At 44.1% G+C, this 26958-nt stretch overlaps 1 protein-coding gene across 5 annotated transcripts in view; it reads left to right on the top strand.

Annotated features, from left to right (window-relative positions):
* rbfox3a (RNA binding fox-1 homolog 3a) overlaps nucleotides 1-26958 on the top strand; it is a 598584-nt gene that overhangs the window by 503143 nt on the left and 68483 nt on the right. For all 5 annotated transcript variants that reach the window (XM_080305712.1, XM_080305714.1, XM_080305711.1 and 2 more), the window contains one exon: nucleotides 9571-9717. In XM_080305712.1, the coding sequence (XP_080161838.1) occupies nucleotides 9571-9717 (147 nt within the window). The remainder of the gene's footprint in view (nucleotides 1-9570; nucleotides 9718-26958) is intronic.

Raw genomic sequence — 26958 nt, 5'->3', positions numbered from 1 at the left:
GGGTAGGGGAGTTAACACAGGTGGTGTCTGGAGTAACTGGGTGCAAAACTAACTCTGGAATATTCAATCTGAGCTCCCCTATCAGTTTACTCATGACGGACGGTAACTTGTTTCCCTTAACAACCGTGATTGAATGCACAGTCTTAGTGTTTTCAAAACCGCGGCCCAATCGAGTCCCATAAAAGGCAGACTCGCGCTCCCGGGCATGCCGAGCCTCCTGCCTTCTCTTCTCGTTAGGAAAGGTGGAGTCTGCACCCTGCCGATTCCATAGGGAGTTTGCTGGGTCCATGACTTGTTGCGTCGTACTGTCACTAACTAGCTGTGTGGAGGCAGATGAGGACCCAAACGCAAAACTCACAGCGACAGGAGCTGAACTCAAAATAACTGCTTTATTGCAGGCTTTACAAAGAAACAGAACTAAACTGGCAAAACTAAACTAAGGCCCGAGGGAACACAGAAAGGCACACAGGTTCGGGGAGGAGACATTGACAGGGCAACACTGAACTGAGGGAGACATGCACATAAATACACAGAGGGTTAACGAGAGAAGTGGGAGCACACAGGAAACACAGCTGACACAGATAATCATAACGAGACACGGCAGGAGTAACGCAACACTGACAGGAGACTGTCAAAGTAAAACAGGAAGTACACAGAGGTCCAAAGTAACAGTGGAGCTGTTCTCATCGAGACAGGAGAGCACTGGCATAGCGGGCTGGGGAAACATGGAATAAACCACATCAGTCCAGCTCTGAGGTCTTTACACTGGCTGCCTGTCCGTCAGAGGATAGACTTTAAAGTTCTGATGCTGGTCTATAAAGCTCTGAATGGTTTAGTGACCCAGTATGAAGCTTTCAGATCCCTCAGGTCATCTGGATCCGGTTTTTTATCAGTTCTCAGAGTCAGAACCAGACATGGAGAAGCTGCATTCAGCTTTTATGCTCCTTATATCTGGCACAAACTCCCAGAAAGCCTCAGATCAGCTGAAACACTCAGTTTATTTAAATCCAGGTTGAAGACTCACCTGTTCTCAGCTGCATTTGAATAAAACACCAAATCTGCACTGTTTTACTTTTAAGCTAAATTTCAAAACTTACATTTTAACTACTGATTTTATCTACTGTTCCTTTTTTTCCATTTTAAATCATCCATCCATCCATCCATCATCAATTCGCTACCGCTTATCCTTTTCAGGGTCGCGGGGGGTGCTGGAGCCAATCCCAGCTGTCATAGGGCAAGAGGCGGGGTACACCCTGGAGAGGTCGCCAGTCTGTCGCAGGGCTAACACACAAGGACAGACAACCATTCACACTCACATTCACTTGTTACATCCTTTGCAGGAGGTCTCTGCTCTCCAGGAGTTCACTATGCAGGTGGGGGAGAAATCTAGCAGAGGTGGGTGTCTATTGTCTTATGTAGTATGGAGTTGACTGAATGCTGGTGTGGTTGTAGTTTCCTCTGCGGTGGGGTCGGGTGGGCCACCCCGGGCTCTGTGGGGCTTGGCGGTGCTGCTACTGTGGGCCCCGGTCCGGATGGGCCCAGGCCCTCTGCCCTTGGTGGATTCCAGGGAATTGGGGTGCCTACTGGAGTCAGCGGGGGAGCTGGCCCCAGGGAGCGGGCACTTTGCCCCCACCCCCCCTCGGTGATCACAGTGGCGGACACAGGAAAAAAGGTTCCGCTGGTCCCTGAGAGCCTTTTGAAAAGGCGAAAGGCCTGGGTGACCAGGGCTGAGAAGTACCACAACGAAAACAGGCAGATGTACAGGCGTGAGATATGAATGGGCCATATGGCTCGCAAAGTGGGAATCTTCTATGTGCCAGCTGAGCCCAAACTGGCCTTTGTCATCAGAGGCATCAATGGCGTGAGCCCCAAGTTCTGTACCAGATCTAAAATGGTGTCTTTGTCAAGCTGAACAAGGCTTCAATCAACATGCTCAGAATTGCAGAGCCTCACATTGCTTGGGGAAGTCTGTGCGCGAGCTCGTCCACAAACGTGGCTACAGCAAGATCAGGAAACAGCACATTGCCCTCACAGACAACGCTGTCTGTCTTGTCTGTGAGGGCTGCTACTGGAGGACCAGGGTTTGGTGTTCCTTCCCTCCCCATCCCCAACTGCCTCCCTCTTCCTGCTCCATCACACCCCCACACATGCAGGACCTTGAGGTACAGGTTTGTCACTGAGGTGCAGGGTCGGCATTCCTCCTCTGTCCCCTTCTGGCCACCTGTGCCTCAACTTAGCCATCCCCATTACTCAAACTCTCAAGACACATACATATAGGGCCTTGGGGTTGGGCACACTAAACAGCGTCCAGAGGACAATCTGTGTATTTAACCTCACCTCTGGACCCACTTTTAAATGCATGTAGACATTGAGGGTTTTCGGGAGGCGCTGTGCTGACACCTGCTGCTCTTTAGCAGAAAGCACCATGCCCTCCAGCACGCAGCAGCACCACCACATCTGAACGGGCAGAGGAAAGGATGGGGTCTTCCCACCTCCCTTCTCTGTTTGCCATTGGGGGGAGGGGGCCAGGATGAGGAGTTGGCCGTCTGGTTGGGGATGCGGGCCCTCCCTGCTGCTGCAGGACCAGGGTCGGTCTGCTTGTCTCCAACCCAAGGGAAAAGGGCAGCATCTCCTGGGTCTGGGGGTTGATCCCCCCCCCCCCGGGCGCGAGGGTACCTGGACCCCGGGTATAGAGTATGTTTGGGGAGTGTGAGTGTGTGTACAGTGTCCATTTCTGTGTGTCTCCATGATGGGCGAGTGCTGGATATTTGTATATGTGTGCATGAGGTGGGAATGCATGTCTGTGTCTGTGTATCAGGTCAGTCTTAGACTGCATCTCTTTGGGAACATCTCAGGCACCCCCCCCCCCCCCCCCCCCCAGGTGTGGGGGCCTATCTCCCCCCACCACACTCCCTGCCAGTGGCTGATGCCTTCAACTGTCGGTGCGTTGGTGGCTCTCGGTGTCCGGGGCTGGGCGCTCAGGTGCTCACTCCTGGTGGCTGCCTGGTGGGGCTTGGCTTGGCACCCCCCCTTGAACCTCAGGCTTCTGGGTCTGGAGCTCGTTCCACTCTGGCCCAGCTGGCTGCCAGCAGAGCCTGCGGGCACGTCACCGCCTGTGGGCACGTTGCTGCAGCCGCCTGCACTTTTGCACTTCTGCACTGTGGCTGCTGGGTGATCCCGATCTGGGGCTCTCCTTAACTCTTTTCTAGGTGGGTGGTGTGGCTGCCCCTTCGGTGGTCCTCTGTGGGCTCTCGGGCCTGGATCTCCTGCATGCCTGCTTCATTTCTTGGGAGGCAGGGCTATGGCTCCCCACAAAGCAGGCTCATGTTCCAAATAGATGTTGAAGAGGTTGTTAAGACTCTGTGACCCATCATCCATGTTTGCTGAAGCTGTTCAAATTTAGCTGCATTACAAAAAGTAAAAAAAGTAAAAGTGTAGTTTAGTCAAAAGTGAGGTGTAATTGAAGATATTTAACAGGATATTTTTCAATGAGCCAACGTAAGTGTTTAATTTCTATGACAAATGGATTAGTGTTTGTGTTTACCATGTTTCACTCTTAACAGTACAGACTTGAAATTCACTTGCTGAATTTCAGGGAAAAAAAAAATCCATATATTTGACATATTTCATTGTTATCCCAGAATTATCTTGTTGTAATATCAGGATCTTTGTCAGTCATTAACTGCTCCCATAAACAGTTGTGCTGTTAACAGCCATCACTTGACCCGGCTGTGTTACCTAATTATATGTAGCGAGTAAAAGCCACCGAGTAGCCACTAAGGGCCTCTATACTACTTGTGCAAACTTTCAGGCCCAAAGCTCTTACAGGAACGAGCCCAGAATAAACGGGACAAGAGGGTCAATATCAGTCAGATACGTTAAAATTTATTATTTTAAAATAACACAAAGCGTATGCAAAAGGCCTAAAACATCAAAATGGGAAAGGTCACTAATGACCACAAGATAGTCTTATTGGTGCAACCTGCAAGCAATGCAGCCATCACCTGTGGGCTTGCTCTACCCCGGTGGTCCCAGATGCTCGTTGCTTTAAAAGAAACAAATCCACCCCAAATAAATACGAGCCCAACAGAACACTTATTGCATGCACTAAGTGTTTTCGTTCAGGCAATAATCGATGGCACTAAAATCACTCTTAATAAAACTTATTCACCGCAAATCCACACGGAGCACCTCTAAAAAGACCTAATTCCCCTAAGGTAAGAGCCCAGCTCTGGGATTGCACATTGCCCGACTAATATTGCACCAGCCCAGTAGAAATAAAAACAAACCCGGCATAAAAAACTGTTTTAAAAGGTGACCCTACTAAAACCAAAAACGCAACAAAAAGGAGGAGGAAAAAACAGTGACAAATTCACATGTGCAGCCTGCCCTCCAGCAGACAACTGTGTTTGCTGCACACCTGTCTTATCTTGGCTTATCTTCTAAAATCACTACTCGAACCTCTGCTGTAGAGGTTTAAAACAACTGTTTGTGTAGAAGACAATTAAAACTTCTCAGGCTCTTCACCTACTCACACAACCATTGTTTACAGCCGCTTGTCAGTGCAAATGAAGAGCACCTGCTGCTACTTCCTCTTTTATACCCTCCATTGGGTCCCCTGGGTCCTAAAGCCTTCCCATTACATATAGACCACCTTCAGAGTTTTTCCTTCTCGCCCCCCTTTTCGCTTATCATGTCTGTACATCACTCTGTATTTAATTATTAGTTACTTTTCATCTCTGGCTCTCTTGCAGAGTAAGTCCTTTGTCCTGTCTCCCTCCCCTGATCCCCAACTGGTCACAGCCTTCCTGAGGTCTGCTCAAAGTTTTTTCCTGTTAAAGGAAGTTTTTCCCACAAATGTTGCCAAGAGCTTGTTCATATAGAGTAGCCTGCTTGTTGGTGTTTTCTCTGTATTAGTGTAGGGCTTTTACCTTAACATTTAAAGTGCTTTGAGGCGACTGTTGTTATGATTTGGCACTATGTAAATAAAACTGATTTGAACTGAACTGAAATGAACAATAAATACAAACCTGGCAAAAAAGCATTTCTTTAATACACTTTGTATAAAATATTAGCCCGTTTCTTTGATCTGTTTCATATAGATAAACAAAACATTATCACCAAAGGGTGCTCTACATATCCAACACTCTAAGCTAAGCTAAGCTCCTCTTTATTGATGATCATCTGTAAAATTGAGAGTTTGACCACAGTGTCCAATGTGGTCAAAAGAACAATACTGCCATAAACTTGCCAAGTTATTGCTACCACTGTGAGCCCAGGACACACACACAAAAGAGATTCTTAATGTTCTGCCCTCACTTCACTCAGCACTTGGCCTTCATGCATCTTTAAACTCCACCCCGCACACACACACCCTCTCTCCTTTTCTCTCTGCTACCTTCAGCACTTCTCTTTCATTGTTTCATTGATCGCTCAGGTTTAGCTGACATCATTGTTCCATCTCTTTCTTTTTATTTCTTTCATTGTGCATCAAATCATTATATTCTTGTTTGTGTTTTGCCCACCAAAAGAATTTGAAAGGAAATTATAATCCAGCACAACAAAACACGAGAGGAGAAGTCTAACTGCAGGATGCTTCCAGTTACCAGAACCATTTCCAATGTAACCTAATAAAAATATGAGTAACAGATGCATCTATAAACTGGACAGAGAGGGCGTCTTTGGAGTGTCACACGTTAACCAGCTGCTGCTTCCCAATTTGCAAAGGAAACAAAAAAAAGAACATCTATGTATTTTTTCTGTTTTTCACCAATAAAATGATTGAAATAATTATTTTGCCACCCTGACCACCCGATGCCTTGTTTACCTCTTGACCACTTACAGCAGGGACACTCTTAGATTGCTCCTTTTGGTCCCACAGTCCTTCTTGTGGACTCAGTGTCTTCAATGTCAAACTGACACAACTTTAAGAATTATGGTATTATGAGAAATACCAGTTTTCACTGAAAGAGTCAGTGTCAACACTTTGACAGAGCTATGCTAGGCAGCCTAGACCTCATGAGGACATCAGAGGGTGAGATGGAGCTGGAGGACTATGCATCTACTGCCTAATCTCCAAAGGTGTGCATGATGTCATCACACATAAGAAGCTAACCATCTACCCAAACCAGAAACCCTGGCTGAGGTCAGCTCTCTGCTGAAAGATAGGGAAGCTTCATTCGGGTGATGCACTGGCCTCGGCCAACTGGAATGCAATCTGCATTGGAGATTTTGTTGCATCTTTGTGAGCTGCATGGATACTCAGAGAGTACATGAGTTACTATATGCACCATGTGTCAGCAGCAGTGTTGGGTAATGCGTTACTGTAATTAAATTACTTTTCCACTGAAAAAGTAGAGTAACTAATTACTGTTCATTTTTAGGTATTTTAATTACAGTTACTTACATTACATTGTACAATAATTAAACTCGCTGAATATCATTATTTAATTTCATTAATTTGTCTTCTAAACGTAGAAGTAAACTCTGCTGCTTTAACATCGTTGCAGTGCAGGTGCGTGTCATTTCTGAAACAAGCAGACAAGAATATTAAAGTAATATGTAAGCTATGTCCTGGGGAGAAAAAACTATTGCTATTAATAGCACGAGTAATCTACTGAAGCGCCTGACACAGAGCATAGACGAACACTTCTGAGCGATCCTTGTTCATCATCCATGGATAACACCGCGGCAACTCCCGCTAAGCAGCAAAACCTGGTTTTACTTCAGCAGCACAGAAAGCGTCTGAAGGTGAGCTTAAAAAATGACTGCAGGCTACATTGTGGAAGAGATGCTACCGCTGCGTACTGAGTCTCTGTCTTTTAAAACAATTATTTATTATTTAAAGAGTTTAATTTCTATTGTTCGCCCACTCAAGGTTTATAGGAATTTGAAGTATTTAGTTAAATTACTTATTTAGTAATTAAGTTACTTTTCTGACACAGTAATTAGATAAGTATTTTAAATACAATATTGATTAAGTAATATGTAATTAGGAATTAATTACTTTTTTAAAGTAACTTACCCAACACTGGTCAGCAGTTTGAGAGACATCTTCACTGTTGTGTAAGATTGGGTGATTTCTGTTTTTTATTTATGTTTGTATCTTTTTTTCTAAATTTCTAATCTACACATAACACTACAAGTTTTGAACTTCGTATATTATCAGTTTGGAGACGCCAAAGCTTAAGTTTATAATTACTTATGGAAATGTCATCCATGTCCACATTCTTCATATGAAAAAAATACATCATGGGGAAAAAAGAAAAGACGGTTCAAATGAGGATAATGTTATTTTGTCATGGTCCTGGGCCATGTGGGCCCAGTATTCTTAGTTTCTTGTATTTTTGTATTTCGTTCCTTATTTAGGCCATGTTTCCTAAGTTGTCCTGTTGTGGTGTTCCTTATTTGACTTCCCCTTGTGACTTTTATCCCCTGTGTGCCCCTCTATGTATCTGTGAGCCCTCATCTCCCCTCCTTGTTTCATTCCATGTTTCCCCAGCCCACTATGCCCGTGCTCTCTCTCTCCTCCTGTTTGCACCTGTGTACTTCCTGTTTTACTTTGACAGTCTCCCGTCAGTGTTGTTTACTCCTGCCATGTCTTGTTATGTTTATCTGTGTCAGCTGTGTTCCCATGTGTGGCCACTTCCCCTGATCATCCCTCTTGTGTATTTAGTCTCTGTGTTTCATGTAGTCTGTGTCGCGTCGTCTGTGTTACCACCCCCTGTGGTCCGTATCTCCAGCCATAGCTTTTTCTTAGTTTATGTCCAGTTTAGGTTTTCTGTTTGAACTATTACCCTTATACTGCCCTCGCTCTGGTTTGTTCTGTTATCAGCCATAATAAAAGGCTCGCTTTTGTTTAATCCACTCCTGCATCTTCGCTTGTGTTCGCGTCTGGGTCCAACACACACATTCCCACACGGTCTATCTCCACGGACCGTGACATATTTAGGATGAAGCTTATGTGTATGCATGTAAAACATGTAGTCACTGTCTGTTTCCCAAGTGTCTGTTGGCTAATCAAAACTTGCTTCCACTTTCCCATGCTCGCTGTGACATGACTGGTCTAGTCCGGTCATCTTCTTCTCTTCTCCATGTGCTCGTCTAACATTCTCCATCACAGATGCTTTTGTGCCTCCTCCCCATCTCCGCCATGTTACTCAGGGCTCCTGCTGTTGTTAGAAAGAATGTTTAATTCCTTCTAATGATCTCTCCTTATTGAACTGATAACAGCTCTTTACATTAAGTTGAATATAAATTTCCAAATTTATGTTAATCTGTCTAATGCTTGTGATACAGTTTAATGTAGTTTCGTTTTTAGCAGCATCCTCTTGTTCAGTGTGGTGCAGGCACTCGGGATTTTTTGTGTGTGACTTTTTTGCCCTGCTGACCTGCAGAAATGCACCTTGTTAGTGGTCTGGAGCTTTTGTTTTACAAATATAACACTGCATTTTCCTGTCTGTTCCTCTCCAAAACTAACACACACTGACAGAGAGCTGGTGTTGTCTCACCCTCCATGTAACTAGATAATATGGAACTTGTCCTCTGTAGTGGAAATGCAGTCTGAGTGCTCAGTGACAGCAGATAAATACTACATAATCCCATTCAGTTATTTACATAGTGCCAAATCACAACAACAGTTGCATCAAGGTGCTTTATACTTTATACGCTTGAGTTCATTGTGAAACCTGGCCCCACCTTATCATGCGAATTCCTGCGGTCAGATGGCCCAGGATGTGAGTGGGCGTTAAGGCGTCTGGGAAGGATCTCAAAACTGGATTATAGATGGCAGAGAGTTGGTGTCGTAAACCCCCGCCTCTGTTCAAAGATGGTCGCTCACAGTGGACATAGATGCTTCTTTCACTCCTCTTTCAAACCATCTGTCCTCTCTGTCCAAAATGTGAACATTGGCATCCTCAAAGAGTGTCCTTTATCCTTAAGATGCAGATGGACTGCTGAGTCTTGTCCTGTGGAGGTGGCTCTTCTGTGTTGTGCCATGCGCTTGTGAAGTGGCTGTTTAGTCTCTCCAATGTAGAGGTCTGAGCATTCCTCGCTGCACTGTACAGCATACACCACATTGTTAAGTCTGTGTTTTGGCGTTTTGTCTTTCGGGTGAACCAGTTTTTGTCTGAGCGTGTTGCTGGGTCTGAAATGCACTAGGATGTCGTGCTTGGGACTCTCCACCATTTGACCTTAGAACTGAAGAAGCTTCTCGGATGAGAGGTGAAACGTCTTCAAGTAACTTAAAGAAGTCCAGACGCTTTTCTTTGCATGCTCCTTTGACTACGATGACCTGGATGACTGAGAACCTTCACAGACATCCTTTGAAATTCTTTTTAAAAGTCATTTTAAAGACCTTCCTTCAACGTCCCAGAGCATCTCAAGCTGTCACTGCATATTAGAAAGGATCTGTTTGTTTTAATGCAGATTGTTGAGTCTACAAAGGTTTAGCAGTCTTACCTCTAACATCAGTCCTATTTTTTAATTTAATTACATTTTGTTTATATAGCAGTATATTTACTGGCAAACAAATGTGGCTAATTTGTGGAATGTTGTGTGTTTTCTTTGCAGCATCCAGAGGACGTGGCACAGACCGAGGGTTCGCAGCAGCTCCACCTGCAGCCCAGCGATTCATTAGAGAAGCAGCAACCCAAGAGGTTACACGTCTCTAACATCCCTTTCCGCTTCCGGGACCCTGACCTCCGGCAAATGTTTGGGGTGAGATGAGACACAATGACACGCAATAATTTATGTGCCACTGTGCACTTAAAAGCAGTCACTGCTTTTAAAGAACATCAGCAAATACAGTCAGGAAAAGATAAATCTATGTGTCTGTTTATGTATAGCTATAATTAAAAAACAGAAGTTAACCGTAGTCTACAGACTGAATTTTAATAGAAATTTACAATGCATTATTTACATTGGGTAAACATGAACATTTTCATGTGGCTTGTTGAATAATTTAAACACCCAGCTGCCTACCTCTGAATATTTGGTACGAGAGCGTTGCATCTATTTCCATTCCAAAGGCCACTGACAACAGAATAGGTACACTATAACCATCAGCATGGTCTTACACTGGAAACACACAAAGAAAACAATGTGCTTGCATTAGCATTAGCATCACACACACCTTAGAATAGAATAGCATAGAATAGCTTTTTTATTGTCACTGTTACTAGAACAATGAAAGGCAGTTTTGGCATTTCTCCATGTGTGTGAAGTACACAATAGCACAAGTATTTACACATCTTAGTATTTCATATCAAGCAAAGAACTGGTTTCTATGAACGTTTAGAACACTGAGGACATCAGCATAAGCACACAGTCATACAAAAAACTAATCAAAGGCAACAGGTCATTAAAAACAGTCAGTGGCACGCTAACGCTTCATTGTGTTGTGTGTATTCAGTTACTACAGTCATGGAGTGTGTCCCTGCTGTGTTCCTGGCAAAGATGTTGTGAGTGGGCTACGATCATTTGTACTGCAGGTTTTTCCATCAGTTAAGCAAATTCTGATGATCCACTTTTTTGTTCGTAGATCTACTATAAAGTCCACCAGGGGGCGCCCTACTGTAAGGTCTTGGTTGAAGTGCACTCTCTGTATTGAGCTTTCCTTCCTGCTGTCTTCCCTCAGTTCACATGACACGTTTAGAAAATATCGCTCACTATTATCAATTATTAATATTTGTTCTCCTTGGATAAACTCCTGTGTGTGGCATCACGCTGACTGCCTCATCAAAGGCTGTGCCTTTTTCAAATAAAAAAGCGACGTCATGAGAAGTGAAACATGCGGTGTTCTAACATTGTAGCACGCAGCAGTAACAATGGTTGTGCATTGGGTATGTCTTTGGTGTTCTGGGTTTAACAATAAAAATTAATATTCTCTTATGTCCTCTGGTGCCAAATACAAAGTTCTCTCAAGCAATGGAATTACAACTGAGGTTTTTACTAAGAGTCAAGTCAATTCACAGACTATAGATTTACTGATATAAATCCACCATTACCATTAAATATCGTATGATTTCCCCTCTCTGACACATCTACTAACTTCCACATTTCTCTGGTGGAGTTCAATATCTGCTCAAAGTCGGTACAGCCCACAGGCCTCGTCATGTACAAGGCTTTTGTGGGCTGATGAAGAGTTGATGAAAGGGTCCATCAGTTGATATAAATAATGGGATTCCTCAACTAGGGAATTTATCCTCATTAGGTGTATAAAGTGTGACATCTTCATTTTGTGTGCGTCTAAAAGAGTGTAATCTTGAAAAGAAGTGGCACTGTGAACTTTCTCCCACTCACTTAGTGAGGTCTCCAAGGCACTAAACACTTCAACATAATTAAGTAGTGACAGCATCTGATAGAGGCAAAGAAGGAATTGTGAGAAAGAAAGAAACACGAATGTGGAAGCCGAAGAGGGGGATTAGAAGAGACAGACAATTTGTTAGTTCCCACTACAATCAGTGATGCTCAGAGGTCATCCAGCCTCGTTAAGAGCAGGACAGGAAGCACAGCAACAACTGTTTCCAAGTGCCTCCTTCTTCTTCTGGAAGTAGGTTTCGCTGAAAAATTCTCTTCTACAAAATATAATGCAAAGTGTATGACATACAATTTTATACAAGTACTGGGAAGGTACATATTAAAAAGAAATAAATTCAAGCAGGTACATACATCTTATGGGGCGGGGACGGGGAGGGGGACTACAAAGTAATGTCTCTGCATACGTTTGATGTATTTGTTTTGTTTTTTTAGGTCATGACAGAAATTTTTTATAGCTGTATAGTTGGTTAAAATGATGTACAGCAGGAAAGTGTGATGCACCTTCTGGTACTAATGTAACCGTATATCTTAACAGCTATGTGAACTAAATTACAGATGATTCACAAATTGACGAGTCAGACTTTGCTGAGATCATTTCAGCTAATTTTACTCCTTTTTTGTCTTTGTGAAATGGAAACATTGTCAGTAATGCAGAAATACAATTTCCAAATAACTTGTTTTGCTACTTCAGAATGTCTGTTTTGATGAATGATGTTTTCTGCATTAAGGATGTAACGAGTTGTCAGGGAACCATCCCAGCACTGACAACAGACTCTCTTACACATGGTCACACCATTTCTTTATTTTTAGTGTCAATGTTTTAGCTTCAGGGGTTGTTGGTTATAAAGCAGTGTCACTGCAGTAGGAGTAACTCAGGTTTCACTTCAGTGGGTTCCTCCATTCACTTTAATGGAAATCACAAACAACTGGTTCAGTCTTTCATTACGGTCTTCTAGTCTAACACCAAAATGCAAACAAATACGATAGTTGGAGCATTACACCAAATGAAATTGCATCTGTGTAAAACCCGTTAGAGGAAAGTCATACGAGAACATTACACAGAGGCTTATAAACGAGTTCAAACAGAGGTGAGACAGACACAAGCTGAATCTCTGCATATGTGAATAACACAATACTAAAGAACAACACGCCTTCCTCTGGTTGTTGTGTATAGTTTCAGCAATATAGTCAGAGTCAAGGAGAGAAAACTTTGGCTTTAGAAAAGGACAAACTGGGTTCATTACCCTGGCTTATTTGAGTTGAATTCATAATTAGAAAAACACATTGAAGGGAAATTACCAGGCTGGGTTTTTTTAATGGTAGAATGATAATTGGCATTCACAGCGCCACTTTTTTTTTCAGTTCTCTCATTCTCAAGATGTGAGTGAAATCTGTATTCCAGGACTGCACCTCTATTGATTTCCTGCTCTCAAAACTTACTACAAACATTTACCTACGCAGCTATTAGAAGGAAGCCGTCCTGTATTTACCACATGTCAGTATCTGTTGTTATTGGGCATCCAAGAATTTGTCATAATTTCAGATGCATGGAACCAAAAAGCATGCAGGCTGTGCAGCACTTGCAGGAGGATACTGTTCATTTACCCACATGTAGAATGAAACTTGACAAGCTGATGCAGCATTGCTGTTACCCCCTGAGCCTCAGCTGTGTTTAATTAATAAGCAGGCACTTAGTGAGCCAGCCGCAAGAGGGTCCTTACTGTCACGTTTCCCAGGGGTAGGGGTCCTAAATGAGTCATTAGATACTCAGCAGACACACACAGGCTTTTTATACACACAAACACTTATGATCTGCATTACCAGTGTGTGTCTGCGGTTGCAGTGAGCACTGGGGGCTGGGTTTTGTGCTAATGGAGTTTTAATGACATCTACTCCTGTCTAATCACCTGTTCTGAAGGCTTTCAACATCCAGGTAGCACAGAGCCCCCGGCAAGGGAATTCTTTTTAATGCCTCTTGTTCATGGCTACAGTCTCATTTGCCTATCCAATTATTCCATAAAGCTCCTCTCAAACCGGCTCTGCCTCTGAGGAAACGTGGTGTGATTATAATCTGCAAATCTGCTAATTCCCATCAACATATCAGTGTAGCAGTGGAGTCATTTGATCTGAGTGGGTAGTTAGAAAGCCTGGGCTTTACTATTGCTGGGCCTAACAGTGGAGAGAGTGTGTTTATGTTGATTAAGACAATTAGAGTGATTAGAAAGAAGGGGGCACTGATATACACCATTTCATTTACTACAGAGACTTGACTCATCAGATATGTTACATTTTTGGTGCCATACGCAGGATGTTCTTAGCATTTTTTTTCGGGGCTAAAGAGCTTACAGATAAAAGGTTTTCTAAATTAGTTTCCACTGATGCTGTTCACAATATTTCAGAGTTAAGAATAATGCCAAGAATAATGTTGGGTGTAATGCGTTACTAAGTAACGTGTTACTGTAGTTAAATTACTTTTCCACTGAAAAAGTAGAGTAACTAATTACTGTTCATTTTTAGGTATTTTAATTACAGTTACTTACAATGTACTTGCGTTACATTTTAAAATAATAAACTCGCTGAATATCATTATTTAATTTCAATAATTTATCTTCTAAATCAGGGGTCGGCAACCCTAGGCACGCAAAGGGTTAACTGATGGCACGACCATAGCTGGACTGGCCATCGGGCATTTGCTCGGTGGGCCGATGATTTTTTATTTATTTTTTGTAACGGTATAAACAATCAAAGGTGGTGGATTGGCCAGATGCTGGCCAGTGTATAAAAATAACTCAGTTGTTTGGTGGTGGCTGTGGCGGAGCTTCCACAGATTCAGTAACATTAGCAAGTGGTGGAGGCCAGTGGGTGGATGAGAGAAAGAGGAGGCAAGAGGGGAGGCAAGAGGAGAGACCTGAGGCAGCTACCGGTCCGAGTGTCAGGTGAACTGAACTTCAGGTAAGAAGTTATGACCTGCAGTCTCTCTGGGTCAGATATAAAGTTTAGGTGTAGTTTTATTTTTGTTGTGCTGACTATTTACAGTCAGTTACAATAACTCGTACTGCGTGCTAGCTAGCATGAACTTTATTTTATTCATAAGTTAGTAGAGTTGCCAACCGTCCCCTAAAAAACGGAATGGTCTCGTATTCAGAGAAAATATTACGCGTTTCGTATTGAGGTGAAAAGGAACAGTTTGTCCCGGACTTCAGCTACAACGAAAAAGACACAAAGCTGGATTTATTCTGTCTTTGCTGCACAGCTGCCTCTTCTTCTCTCATTCTCCCCCCTCTCTCTCCTGTTTCTCCTTCAATCATGAAACTGATCAATGATCAGCTGATCGTCTCTCTTGTTTGTTTATCGCCCACTTTGCGCCAGAAAGAGGAAACCAGCGGATGTCGCGCTAAACAACAGCAGCACGTTTAAGCTTGATCAGCTGTTGTTAGACTTTATTTAATATTAGTTTCTAGTATCAGCTGATGTTTGCTGGAGCCACAGCTGTAAAGCTGCTGGTCATGATGTCGGTTTGTATATGTGGTGAGAGGGAAACATGAAGATGAAACCAGGAGATGTTCTTACTGAATCATCAGAGCTGAACAGGTGATGGAGAAACAGGTTTACCTTTTAGGTGACATGGATGAGTTGAAGTTATGAACTGTTTCTGAGAGACAAATAACCCCAGGATCCTTTTCTAAGCAGCTGACAGCTGGTAACTGTGCAGGGGCGGATCTAGCAAAGTTTTGCTAGGGGGGCAGGTAGGGCATTAAAAGGGAGAGGGGGGCACAAAGAAATACTTTCTTATTCTCATTTAAAATGTCTCGCTGTTATTAAATAATTATCTGAATCTTACAACCAAAGTTTTTATCTGATGTAAAATGTATAGATATCATACATATATACCAACAAGACCGTGTACATCCCTGTCACCACAGCGTTTTCATTCAAAGGCCTTGTGGCTTTAATACCTGGTGGGCCGGTCTCTAGTCAAAATGAGAAGGTGCATTAAAAAATAAATGGCCGGGCCAGCGGTGCACATCGCAAATTAGCTCGCATAGACACATTAGTTGTGCCACTTCTTAATGATGGTATCATAGCTAACAACCCCAACTACCAGATTCAACTTGTAATTGGCTAAAAATAACTTCACCTACTGGTGAGAGGGACGTTGCTAGCTGGCAGTTTTTTCAAGCGATGTTGAAATTTCCACATTCAGACACTTCAAATGCTTCAGGAGCTGTCCGCTCAGCACAGCATCAGTACCGCATTTCATTCAAAAACTTGAGATAGAATTCACAATGTGTTTTCAGGACTTTCAGGTGTTTGAACCAATGTTTTCTTTTCTGATCGCTGATAGCTGCCAACATCTGCGAACAAATATAATTCTATAAAGTTCTTCTATATAGTGTGTAACTGTTAATATAGAGCGTTATTAAATTTATTGCTAATGCAGTCATATGGCACACTGACTTCTGAGGAAATTTTAGATGGCACTCGTCATCAGAAAGGTTGCCGACACCTGCTCTAAATGTAGAAGTAAACTCTACCGCTTTAACATCGCTGTAGTGCAGATGCGCGTCATTTCGCGCCAGTTTGCTGCATAGTCGTATTCTAAAGCGGAAGATGTCGGACTCGCCTGGTGCGTGTGGCTGTTTTATGAAATGGACATATTCCCGTCTCTTCACTTTTCTGAAACAAGCAGACAAGAATATTAACGTAATATCTAAGATATGTCCTGGGGAGAAAAAACTAACTGCTGTTAATAGCACGAGTAATCTACTGAAGCGCCCTACACAGAGCATAGACGAACACTTCTGAGTGATCCTTGTTCATCATCCATCCAAGTAAGATGGCGCGGCCACATCCAGACACCTTCCTGACCGCTCCGCTCCGACTATCCACTTTTCTTGTTTTTTACTTATTTTTTGCTCTGGTTTACATTCCAAAATCCTCTAGTCTTATAGTCTACGACCGCAGATCACTTGTAAACATCGTTGACAAGGTTGCACATCTAATCTTGGACACTTTTAAACCCGACCCATCCTGGCCACCAGAGATTCTACGCGGCGCGGAGAACAACAAAGGACGGGCCGCTCATCCGAGGCGTAGAACAAAGAAGCGCCGGGGGAAACGCACTGGCATTAGGAACAGACTAAGACAGCAGGCGCATCGCGCACCACTTCCCAGTATCCTACTGGCCAACGTACAATCCATGGAGAACAAGCTCGATGACCTAAGAGCAAGAGTCACCTTCCAACGTGACATGAGGGACTGCAACATTCTGTGCTTCACGGAGACATGGCTGACCCCCACTGTGTCGGACCAGGCCGTAACTCTGTCGGATTCATTTTTTGTACTCCGCACGGACAGAACGGCAGAGTCAAAACCAAAGGTGGAGGAGTGTGTTTCATGGTGAACAGAAAGTGCTGTGATGCCAGGAGCATTTCTGCTCTCTGCAGCGGCTGCTTGCCACATCTGGAGTTCCTGAGCATTAAGTGCCGCCCTTTCTATCTGCCCCATGAGTTCACCTCGGTCATCGCCACGGCGGTCTACATCCCACCCCAAGTGGACACAGGTATGGCTTTGTCCGAACTACATGATGTCCTGAGTTCGTTTCAAAACAAGGACCCAGGCGCAGCCCTCATTGTAGCAGGAGACTTTAATAAAGCGAACCTCGGACAAGTCATGCCAAAATTTTACCAGCATGTCTCGTGTCCGCTGAGGGGGGATCGAATTTTGGACCACTGCTACACGCCATACAAGCAGGGCTACAAAGCTGTCTCACACCCGGCTTTTGGGAAGTCTGACCACAACGCCATCTTCCTCATTCCCCAGTATAAACAAAACATATGGAGGGAAGAAGTAACCACGAGGGACGTGAAACGGTGGACTGCCCAATCAGAAGCTACCTTACAGGACGCACTCAACAACGTCGACTGGGACATGTTCAGAGCATGTGCAGTCAACATCAACGAGTTTACGGAAGTAGCAGTATGCTTCGTCAATATGCTAGCGGAGGAGATTATCCCCACTGCGAGAGTCACCACATTCCCAAACCAGAAACCGTGGATGGACAGATCGATCCGCACTGCAGTGAACGCCAGGACCGCCTCCTACAACGCGGGTCTCTCCACTGGCGATATGAGCACCTACAAAGCGGCCTCATACGGCGTGCGACACGCGGTGAGAGATGCCAAACGTCTGTACCGGGAGCGTGTGGAGTCCCGCTTCCACCAGGGCGACACACGGAGTATGTGGCACGGACTACGCACCATTACGGACTACAAAGCCAGGGACACTGCGCCGATCAACGCCGACTCTGCATTCACCAACGAGCTGAATCAGTTGAGAGATGAGATAGCCTTTATTTGTCAGTTGCAGGTCTTTTGCCCACAACCGAGATGACAGACCTTGCCGACCGTGCATACAATACAAACATCACATTGGGGAGACAGGTCAGGCTAGGTAGCAAGGAAAAAAACATCGAAATGTGCAACACAAAAGGATAATACAGGAATGCACAGGTATCAACACACCATAACACAATAAACACAGACAAGCAACATGGGAAAGTGTTCCAGTGTGTACATCTGATCTGGGACCGCTGCAATCTTTCGACTGCGCCTCCAGCTGACCCGATGTCCACATCAGAGGGGAGGTGGAGGGCCCAGACTTCTCGTTAAGGGGTGACAAGCAGCCACCAGGAGTGAGCCGGTGTGTACTCAGGCGCCCACCCCCGGACACAAAGAACCACCAACGCACCGATGTCTGAGGGCGTCTGACACTGGCAGGGGGAGTGGTGGGGGAGATAGGCCTCCATACCTTGGAGGACCTGAGATGTCCCCAGAGAGGTGGCGTCTGATACCCAACCTGACATATAGACACAGACATATAGGCACACACAGATACCAACATCCATTCCCACCCTCATACTCTCATATGCACTTACTCAACACTCACCCAACGTGGAGACAGACATAAAGAGATATTGTACACACAATCACACTCCCCAAGCGTACTCTAAGCCCCGGGACAAAGGGCTGGTCCGGACGGGCCTAATCTGAGAAACATTTTCTAGAAGACGTTTTGTACCTTCGTAGCAGACGGAAGGGCCAGCCGGACCATCACTGGGTTCAGGACCTCCTGGATGGCGAAGGGGCCAAGAGACCGAGGGGTCAGTTTCTTTGGGAATGTGTCTGCTAGAGAGCAACACCTGCTGGCCGACCTGATAGTCCAGGGCGGGAGTGCGACGGCGATCTGCCAATGCCTTGTTCCGCTCAGCTGTTCTCAGGAGCGCCGCTCGGGCAGCCCGCCAGACCCAACGACAGCATCTCAGATGGCGCTGGACAGAGGGGACAGCCAGCTCTCCCTCAGAGATGGAGAGGAGGGGGGGTTGGTTCCCCAGGCAGGCGCGACAACGCATCGGGCTTAGTATTCCTAGAACCGGGCCTGTAAGTAATGGAGAAGTGGAAACGAGTAAAAAATAAGGCTCACCTGGCTTGTCGTACGTTGAAGCGCTTGGCCGCCCAGAGATACTCCAGGTTTTTATGGTCCGTCCACACCACGAAAGGCTGCTCAGTGCCCTCCAGCCAATGCCGCCATTCCTTGAGAGACAACTTGATGGCGAGCAATTCCCGGTCACCCACATCATAATTTCTCTCAGCTGGCGACAACCTACGGGAGAAGAAGGCACAGGGATGTAGCTTGCCTTCGACCTGTTGGGTGAGAACCGCCCCCATGCCTGAATCGGACGCGTCCACCTGCACGATGAATGGCCGACTGAGGTCCGCCTGGACGAGGACCAGAGCCGAGGAAAACAGGTTCTTGAGTCGATCAAATGCTTGCTGGGCTGCGGAGGACCACTGGAAGGACAACTTAGGAGAAGTGAGGTTGGTTAGAAGAAGGGCTACCTTGCTGAAATCCCCGATAAAGTGGCAGTAGAACTTGGCGAAGCCCAAGAACCTCTGCAACTGCCCATGAACCTCTGCAACTCCCTGCGGGTCTTGGGAATGGGCCATTCCACGACAGCTTTGACCTTGGCCGGGTCAGCCCGTAAGCGCCCCTGTTCCACAATGAAACACAGCAAAACAGTGTGATTATTTACAGTGAAATAGACAGATAAGCCCGACAATCCACTCCAAAGTGCAATTTTCCAATAGTGCCCGTCCTTTGCTCCCAGTGTGTTCAGTGCGGTAACTCCGTTAGTGTGTGCTCCCCAACTCGCTTCTCCGCTCGACTCTCCTAGAGGAAGAAGGAAACATCCACAATTAGCCACATGCTAGCCGAATGCCACAATCACACGTCTCGCACAGACTATACCAGTTAGGAGTAATAATCCCAAGTCGACTGTCGCTGCGAGCCCTGGTTAAATACCTCTGTCTAGCCAGGTTGACGATTACCGACAGCTGGTCAGGTAATCAGCTGCAGGTGGGCCGGCAACAGCGAGGAGGGACTCCTGATGACGACAGTCGCCAGATCACGCCTTTCCCATGGCGCGCACTTCCGTAAACAGCCCCGAGAACCGGGGGGAGAGAGAGAGAAGCAAGACAGAAACACGCAAAAATAAAAACAAGCAAGGTCGTCCGGAAAGGACCGTCCAACCGTGACAGATCCTTACATTTGACCATTTTTCCTGCATCTATGCATCAAAAATTTTACCTTATCCCTGTATATATCCCACCCACTAAGGTGCCATGATGAAGACATAAACAGTGTTATTCATTTCAACTGTCAGTGTTTATAATGTTATGTTGGCTTCTTTCACTACAGTTCATCATTTCATTTTATTTATATAGCACCAAATTGCAACAATTTTATATTTTAAGGTAAATGTAAAGATCCTAAAGGCAGTACCCCAGTAATCAAATGATTCTCTGGCGAGCCTTTTGTGACAGTGAAAAGAACAAACTCCCTTTTGTTAGGAAAAAACCTCTGGCAGATCCATGGTCCAGTTCCATGGTCATGGAGGGGCAGCCATGCCGTGATCAGCTGGGGATAACCAGTGTACTTCTGGTTATCCCTATACATTTTGAACTAATAAATAACATATTTTATGTGCTTACCATCTCATTCACTATGCCAATTTTAATAGTTTATCACTTCACATTGCATTACTACTTAACTTGGTCTCATGACCTCTGGTTGTTGCATGGAATTTATTGCATCTCATGTGAAGTATTTATTTTGTATCAAAGACCACAGGTCAGACAGTTCAGTGCACTTATTTACATTCCAAACACATTTCAAATACAAGACTAACACTTGTGAAGATCCTGGGCTTCCACACGACAGGTAGTCCACAAACCCACACAAAAAACAGCTGACCACTCTTCGGTCTGGGTTTCATCAATCAGCTAACAAGGAACCAACAGGAAAGTTTTTCATGTGACAGCAAGAAGCAAAACAGAAGGAAGCAGAAGGTGGGAACCAGAGGAAGGCCCCATGCACACACATACACACAATACAATAGAAGAGAAAGAGACTGCTAAGAGGAGTGAGACAGACAGAAAATAGTGAGCCACCACAGTGACAACAGAGGGACCATGTTAATGGAAAAGATTCTGCATCTATAAGTAAATTTAAAAAATGTTCAAAATTAGAATTCTTTACCATCTTGCCATGTTTTATTTCTGAGCAACACAAACCTCAAGAAAGGGTTACTTTAGAGATGAAAATGGTTAAAGGGTGATTTATTGAATGCACAAAAGGAAATCTTCCTAAAGGAAATCCAAAAATACTGCACAACAAGCTAAAGATACCACAAAATAGGACAATTTTTCACTCAGCTTACTTTAATAATTAACCAAAACAATAATATATCTAAAAAAAAACTTTGTATCATCTTAAAGATAAAGTAAGAAACATTTTATTGTTTAGTTTTAATAACATAATTACAGTCAGCTTTCTCAAATAGTATTTATATAAGAAGGCTTCATTCACACGATCATTTACAAGCTTCCTGGGTTTAACACATCTGCCTTCCCTCCAAAACAACTCTAATTTGAACTAATGGAGACTGCTTTTTTAGCTGAGCAAAGTAATGCAGTTATTTGCTTTAATTCTTGATGATTTCATCTGAAGGATCGTATTGAAAAAATCCCTACACACAGGAAAACACAAATATATGCAAGCATGTACACACATAGGACATACGATTGATTGTATGTAAGTATAGATGTAGTTTCAAAAGTGACGCCTAATGGCTTAAAACTTCATTCTTCTAGTTTCAAAAACTAGAATTGAATAGACTTAACTCAACATTTTTTCACTCTCTGTGTTTATACAGCATTTAACCATTAGTTATCTCCCTGGTATAACTCTGCTAAAGAAGAAACGGCATCTCACTAATTTGGAAGATCAACATTTAGCCTGGAAAAAAACAGCCATTTTACTATTCATCACTGATTGAAGAAAATAAGAACAACCCCAGGTTTCTCTTCAGCACTGTAGCCAGGCTGACAAACAGTCAGAGCTCTGATCAACCTATCTCTAATAATCAGTTATGTACCACAGGCCTTCAAGCTGGCTGTAGTCAAAAAGCATCTCTAGACCCAGCAGTCTTAGCTAATTATAGGCCAATCTCCAACCTTCCTTTCATATCAAACATCCTTGAAAGAGTAGTTGTCAAACAGCTAACAGATCATCTGCAGAGGCTTATTTGAAGAGTTTCAGTCAGGTTTCAGAGCTCATCACAGCACAGACTACATCTGTTTCTGTGTGGACAATGTAACAACTTGGAAACGATTCCGTGTGTTCCCTAATAATCCACCCTGGATGACACACGGAGTTCAACAACTTATTCGAACAAGGAACAACGCTTTCAAATCCGGGGACCAGGAGGCATACAGTGCTGCCAGGGCCAACCTGAGAAGAGGCATCAAGACTGCCAAGCAGCAGCACAGGAGGCGTATCGAGGCCAGGTTTGAGAACAACACAAACCCAAGGCAGGTCTGGGAGGGCATCAGGGCTATCACGGACTACAAAAGAAGAACACCATCACACTCAGCCGACAGTTCTACTCTGGCTGAGGATCTAAATCTCTTTTATGCCCGTTTTGATAGGGAGAACACCGACCCTGTCCTGTCCCCTCTCCCCTCAACCGACCCTGCTCCGGTCCTGAGCACTCATTAGCTGAGGCGTGTGTTCCGGAGCATTAACACCAGGAAGGCGGCCGGGCCGGATGGAGTGCTGGGCCGGGTGCTAAAAGACTGTGCTGCGGACCTGGCGGACGTCTTCACCTCTATATATAACACCTCGCTGTCCTGTTCACTGGTACCATCCTGTTTCAAAGCAGCAACCATCGTTCCCATCCCAAAACAGTCAAATGTCACATGTCTGAACGATTTCAGACCTGTGGCACTCACCCCCATTCCCGCCAAATGCCTGGAGAGACTGGTCATTAAACACATCAGAGCTGCTTTTCCACCATCCCTGGACTCGCACCAGTTTGCATACAGGGAGAACCGGTCAACCGAGGATGCGATCGCCACAGTGCTGCACACATTACTGAAGCACTTGGAACACAGGAACACCTATGCACGGCTCCTCTTTGTAGACTACAGCTCGGCTTTTAATACCATCCGGCCATACAAACTCCGTCCCAAACTCCACCAACTGGGACTTAACTCCTCTCTGTGCAACTGGATTGTGGACTTCCTCACTAACCGTAGACAGAGTGTCAGAGTGGGTAAGAACACCTCTTCCACCCTTGTGGTCAACACCGGTGCCCCTCAGGGGTGTGTTCTGAGCCCTCTGCTATACACTCTCTTCACCCATGACTGTATTTCCTCCTGCGCGTCCAATCTCATTGTTAAGTTTGCAGATGACACTACAGTGCTCGGACTTATATCCAACAATGATGAGACAAACTATAGGACAGAGGTGCAACAACTAGAGTCATGGTGCCACGACAATAACTTGGTCTTAAACACCAAAAAGACCAAGGAGATCATTGTAGATTTCCGGAAGAGGGGTCATAACAACCATCTGCCTCTCTTCATTGGCAGTGAGGTGGTGGAGAGGGTGAGCAGTTTTAAATTCTTGGGGGTAACTGTGACCGAGGACCTGTCCTGGGGCAACCATATCACCTCAGTTGTACGGAAGGCCCAACAGCGCCTCTACTACCTGAGGAGACTGCGGAGCGCACACATTCCCAGATCTCTGATGTTGAACTTCTACAACTGTGCCATCAGCAGCGTTCTGACGTATGGATTTCTAGTGTGGTTCCCCAGCTGCACCAAGGCCGATCAGCAAGCACTCCAGCGGGTGGTGAAAGAAGCTGGCAGAATTATTGGAACAAGTCTGCCAGAGATCAGTAATATCTTCCCCACTCGCTGTCTGAGGAGGGTGCACAGTATCCTGCGGGACCAACATCACCCTGCGCGCCACCTTTTCCATCTGCTGCCCTCAGGGAGAAGGTACAGGTCTATACAGGCCAGAACATCCAGACTGGCCAACAGCCTGTATCCACAGGCTGTGAGGCTCCTGAACTCTCTGCCCCCCTCTCACGGACAATAACCATATCCAACTTCTTAATAGCAATGAACTGGTCTGCATTGGTGCATCATATCTTTATTCTCTTCCCCCTCCTGCCCCCCCCCCCCTCTTTATTAAATAGATAACTATCATATCTGATATCATATCTCACAGTACAATAATATTGAATGGGTTGCATTGTTGTATTTTGTCATGTTTCTCAGGTCTTTGTCTGAATTTCTACGAACATTATTGCTAAGGATTGTCTTATTGCATTGGAGTCACACTGGGTTAAATATGTACACTTGGGTTTTAAGGGGTATTTATTATTTTCTTCTTTTTTTTTTGGGTTGTATGGAAGCCCCAAACGCAATTTCATTGTTCTTGACAATGACAATAAATAAATAAATACTAAATACTAAACAGCTTTAGTGAAAGTTACAAATGATCTTCTTATGGCCTCTGACAGTGGACTCATCTCTGTGCTTGTCCTGCTAGACCTCAGTGCAGCGTTCGATACTGTTGACCATAATATCCTATTAGAGCGATTAGAACATGCTGTAGGTATTACAGGTACTGTGCTGCAGTGGTTTGTATCATATCTATCTAACAGACTCCAGTTTGTGCATGTAAATGGAGAGTCCTCTTCACACACTGAGGTTAATTATGGAGTTCCACAGGGTTCAGTGCTAGGACCAATTCTGTTTACATTATACATGCTTCCCTTAGGCAGCATCATTAGAAGACATAGCATACATTTACACTGCTATGCAGATGACACCCAGCTCTATCTGTGCATGAAGCCAGATAACACACACCAACGAGTTAAACTGCAGGAATGTCTTAAAGACATAAAGACCTGGATGTCAAGACAGTAAGAAGTTACTTGTTGTTTTTGTAGAAAAGGACATGAATGTTTAAACATAGTGGGGTTAAGGTGGAACAGGTGAACCTATTTAGGTAAATTCATCACATTCCAAATTTTTATACAATATGCACATCCCAAAAAAAAGCCCTGTAGCACATAATTAAAACTGCACAGAGTAAGTTTTGATACAAAAAATAAGGTTAACACTAAGACTGTACATGTATATACAAACATAAAAGAAAGAAAGAAGCAGTTAATTATTCTATTAATTCATAAGTCAGAACAAAGTCAAAGCTTTATGTCTTGTACTGGAAAAATAATAGCAATATTTTATAAATATTTTTTTCCTTTTTAATTTGCTCAATATGCTCATCTAAACCAAAAAATAAAATTTTAATATGTATTCAAATTGTGTATGACCTGACATGGATTTTGCTGGTGAACTTCTTTCATCTTCAGGGCTGGTGCTGTAGCCTTGCCTTTGCTATGCTGTCTTTTATGTTTATTTATTTATTGAAATAACTACTTGATTCAAGGTCTAGTTATGGAGAGTAGAAGGCTAAAGATTACCATATTGCCTGAAAAAAGTTAGTGCTGCCTTAGTTCACAAAGCCATGAGTTCATCCCAGCTGCTCCTAAAGCAAAGAGCGCCATCTCTGAATATGTTTTATGTTAAATTGATTTATACCAACATCTAGTATCTGAGTAATGCTGAAAATAAAAAGTGAAGTGTTGGCCAGTAGGCGCCCCAGGGCAGCTGTGGCTACAACCGTAGCTGCCTCCACCAGTGTGTGAATGTGAGAGTGACTGAATAGTGGAATTGTAAAGCGCTTTGAGGGCCTCGAGAAGCACTATATAGATGCAATCCATTATTATTATTATTGCTTGGCCTCCTGAGGGTGCTGGATTTGGGATGGAATCCTCCAAGCATGATAAGGAGCTTTCTTGTCTTGTCAGTGGCTTCTATCTCCTTTGTTGACCAGCTTATTATCCCAGCAGGGTATCTAATGGCGTAGGGCATCTATGGGTGTGATCTTGTTCTTCCAATTTAGCTGACTCCGCAGGACTTGGCTCACCCTCTGACTTTGAAGTTTGGCTTTTGGCAATTGGCTTGAAGTTGTCCTCTAGTGTTGCTCATCACATCCCCATTGAATCCCCGATAAGAGATCTTAAGGTCCTGAAAATATTCTCCTTAATTCCATTGCATACTAAATATTCATTGGAGTGCATGTCTTAGTGTGACTGCTTCCATCCACATATTCCCAGGAATTTCCAGGAATGCTCACTCTTTGTTAAAGTTTTGCCCCAGTTTTTTTTTTTCTTCATCTGTTTATGTTAATTCACAGCTCTCTTAAGGTCCTGCTGCAACATTTCAATCAGGTTGAGATCTGCATTTGACTGGGCCATAGTAGCATTGATTCTTCTCTCTTTTTTAACCATTCTGTAGTAGATTTGCTGCTGTGATTTGGCTAATTTTCCTGTTTCATGAGCCAATCTGGGCCAAGCTTTAGCTGTTGGAAAGATAGTCTCACATTTGACTCTAGAATACTTCAGTATACAGAAAGACCACATTTGACTCAGTGACTTCAAAGTGCTGAGGTCCTGTGGCTAAAATCAAGCTCAGCTCATCACCCTTCCACCACTGTGCTCAATCGTTGGTATGAAGTGTTTGTGCTAATATCCTCTGTTCAGTTTGCTCCAAAGGTGGCACTTTTCAGCTTTGCAAACCTAAGCAATTCCACCATTACCTTCTTTATAGTGAAGTCTTGTCTTTATAACCTTTCCAAACAATATGTCGAACATTAAATTTTTATTTTTTAAGCCTATCAAAACTGAGAGCTATTGCAATGAGAATCATGATTTGAATGCACTGCTAACTCAAAAATATTCACGTTTATAATATAGATTATACATTTAATTAACTGTTATTGCACAGTGTGAACCTGGAGAAAATTGCGTGTGACCTAACTGAATGCTCCAGACTTCTGTTGTTATAGAGGTGCTCACACTTGCTGAGGATCAGTTAATGAAGTGTATTTGATTAGCGGGACTTGGTTGCTACTTACCTCCTCACCTTAAGTCTTACACGTACTACAACAAAGTGCAATTGATTGGGAATAACAATGGGGATTGGCAACTTAAAATCACATAGCTGGGTCAGCAAATGCTGAGGTGTGTGCAATGGGAAAGTTGGCAGAGGTCACAGACCTCCAAACTGAGGTTAGATTAGCTCAGAAACAGAGCACAGAGAGCTTCATGGAATGGGCTTCCATCAGGGAGCAGCTGCATCCAAGTCTTGCATCACCGAG

The sequence above is a fragment of the Astatotilapia calliptera genome, chromosome 8, assembly GCF_964374335.1.
Source record: "Astatotilapia calliptera chromosome 8, fAstCal68.1, whole genome shotgun sequence".
Classification (NCBI taxonomy): domain Eukaryota; kingdom Metazoa; phylum Chordata; class Actinopteri; order Cichliformes; family Cichlidae; genus Astatotilapia; species Astatotilapia calliptera.
This window is presented reverse-complemented; position numbering and strand designations above follow the sequence as displayed.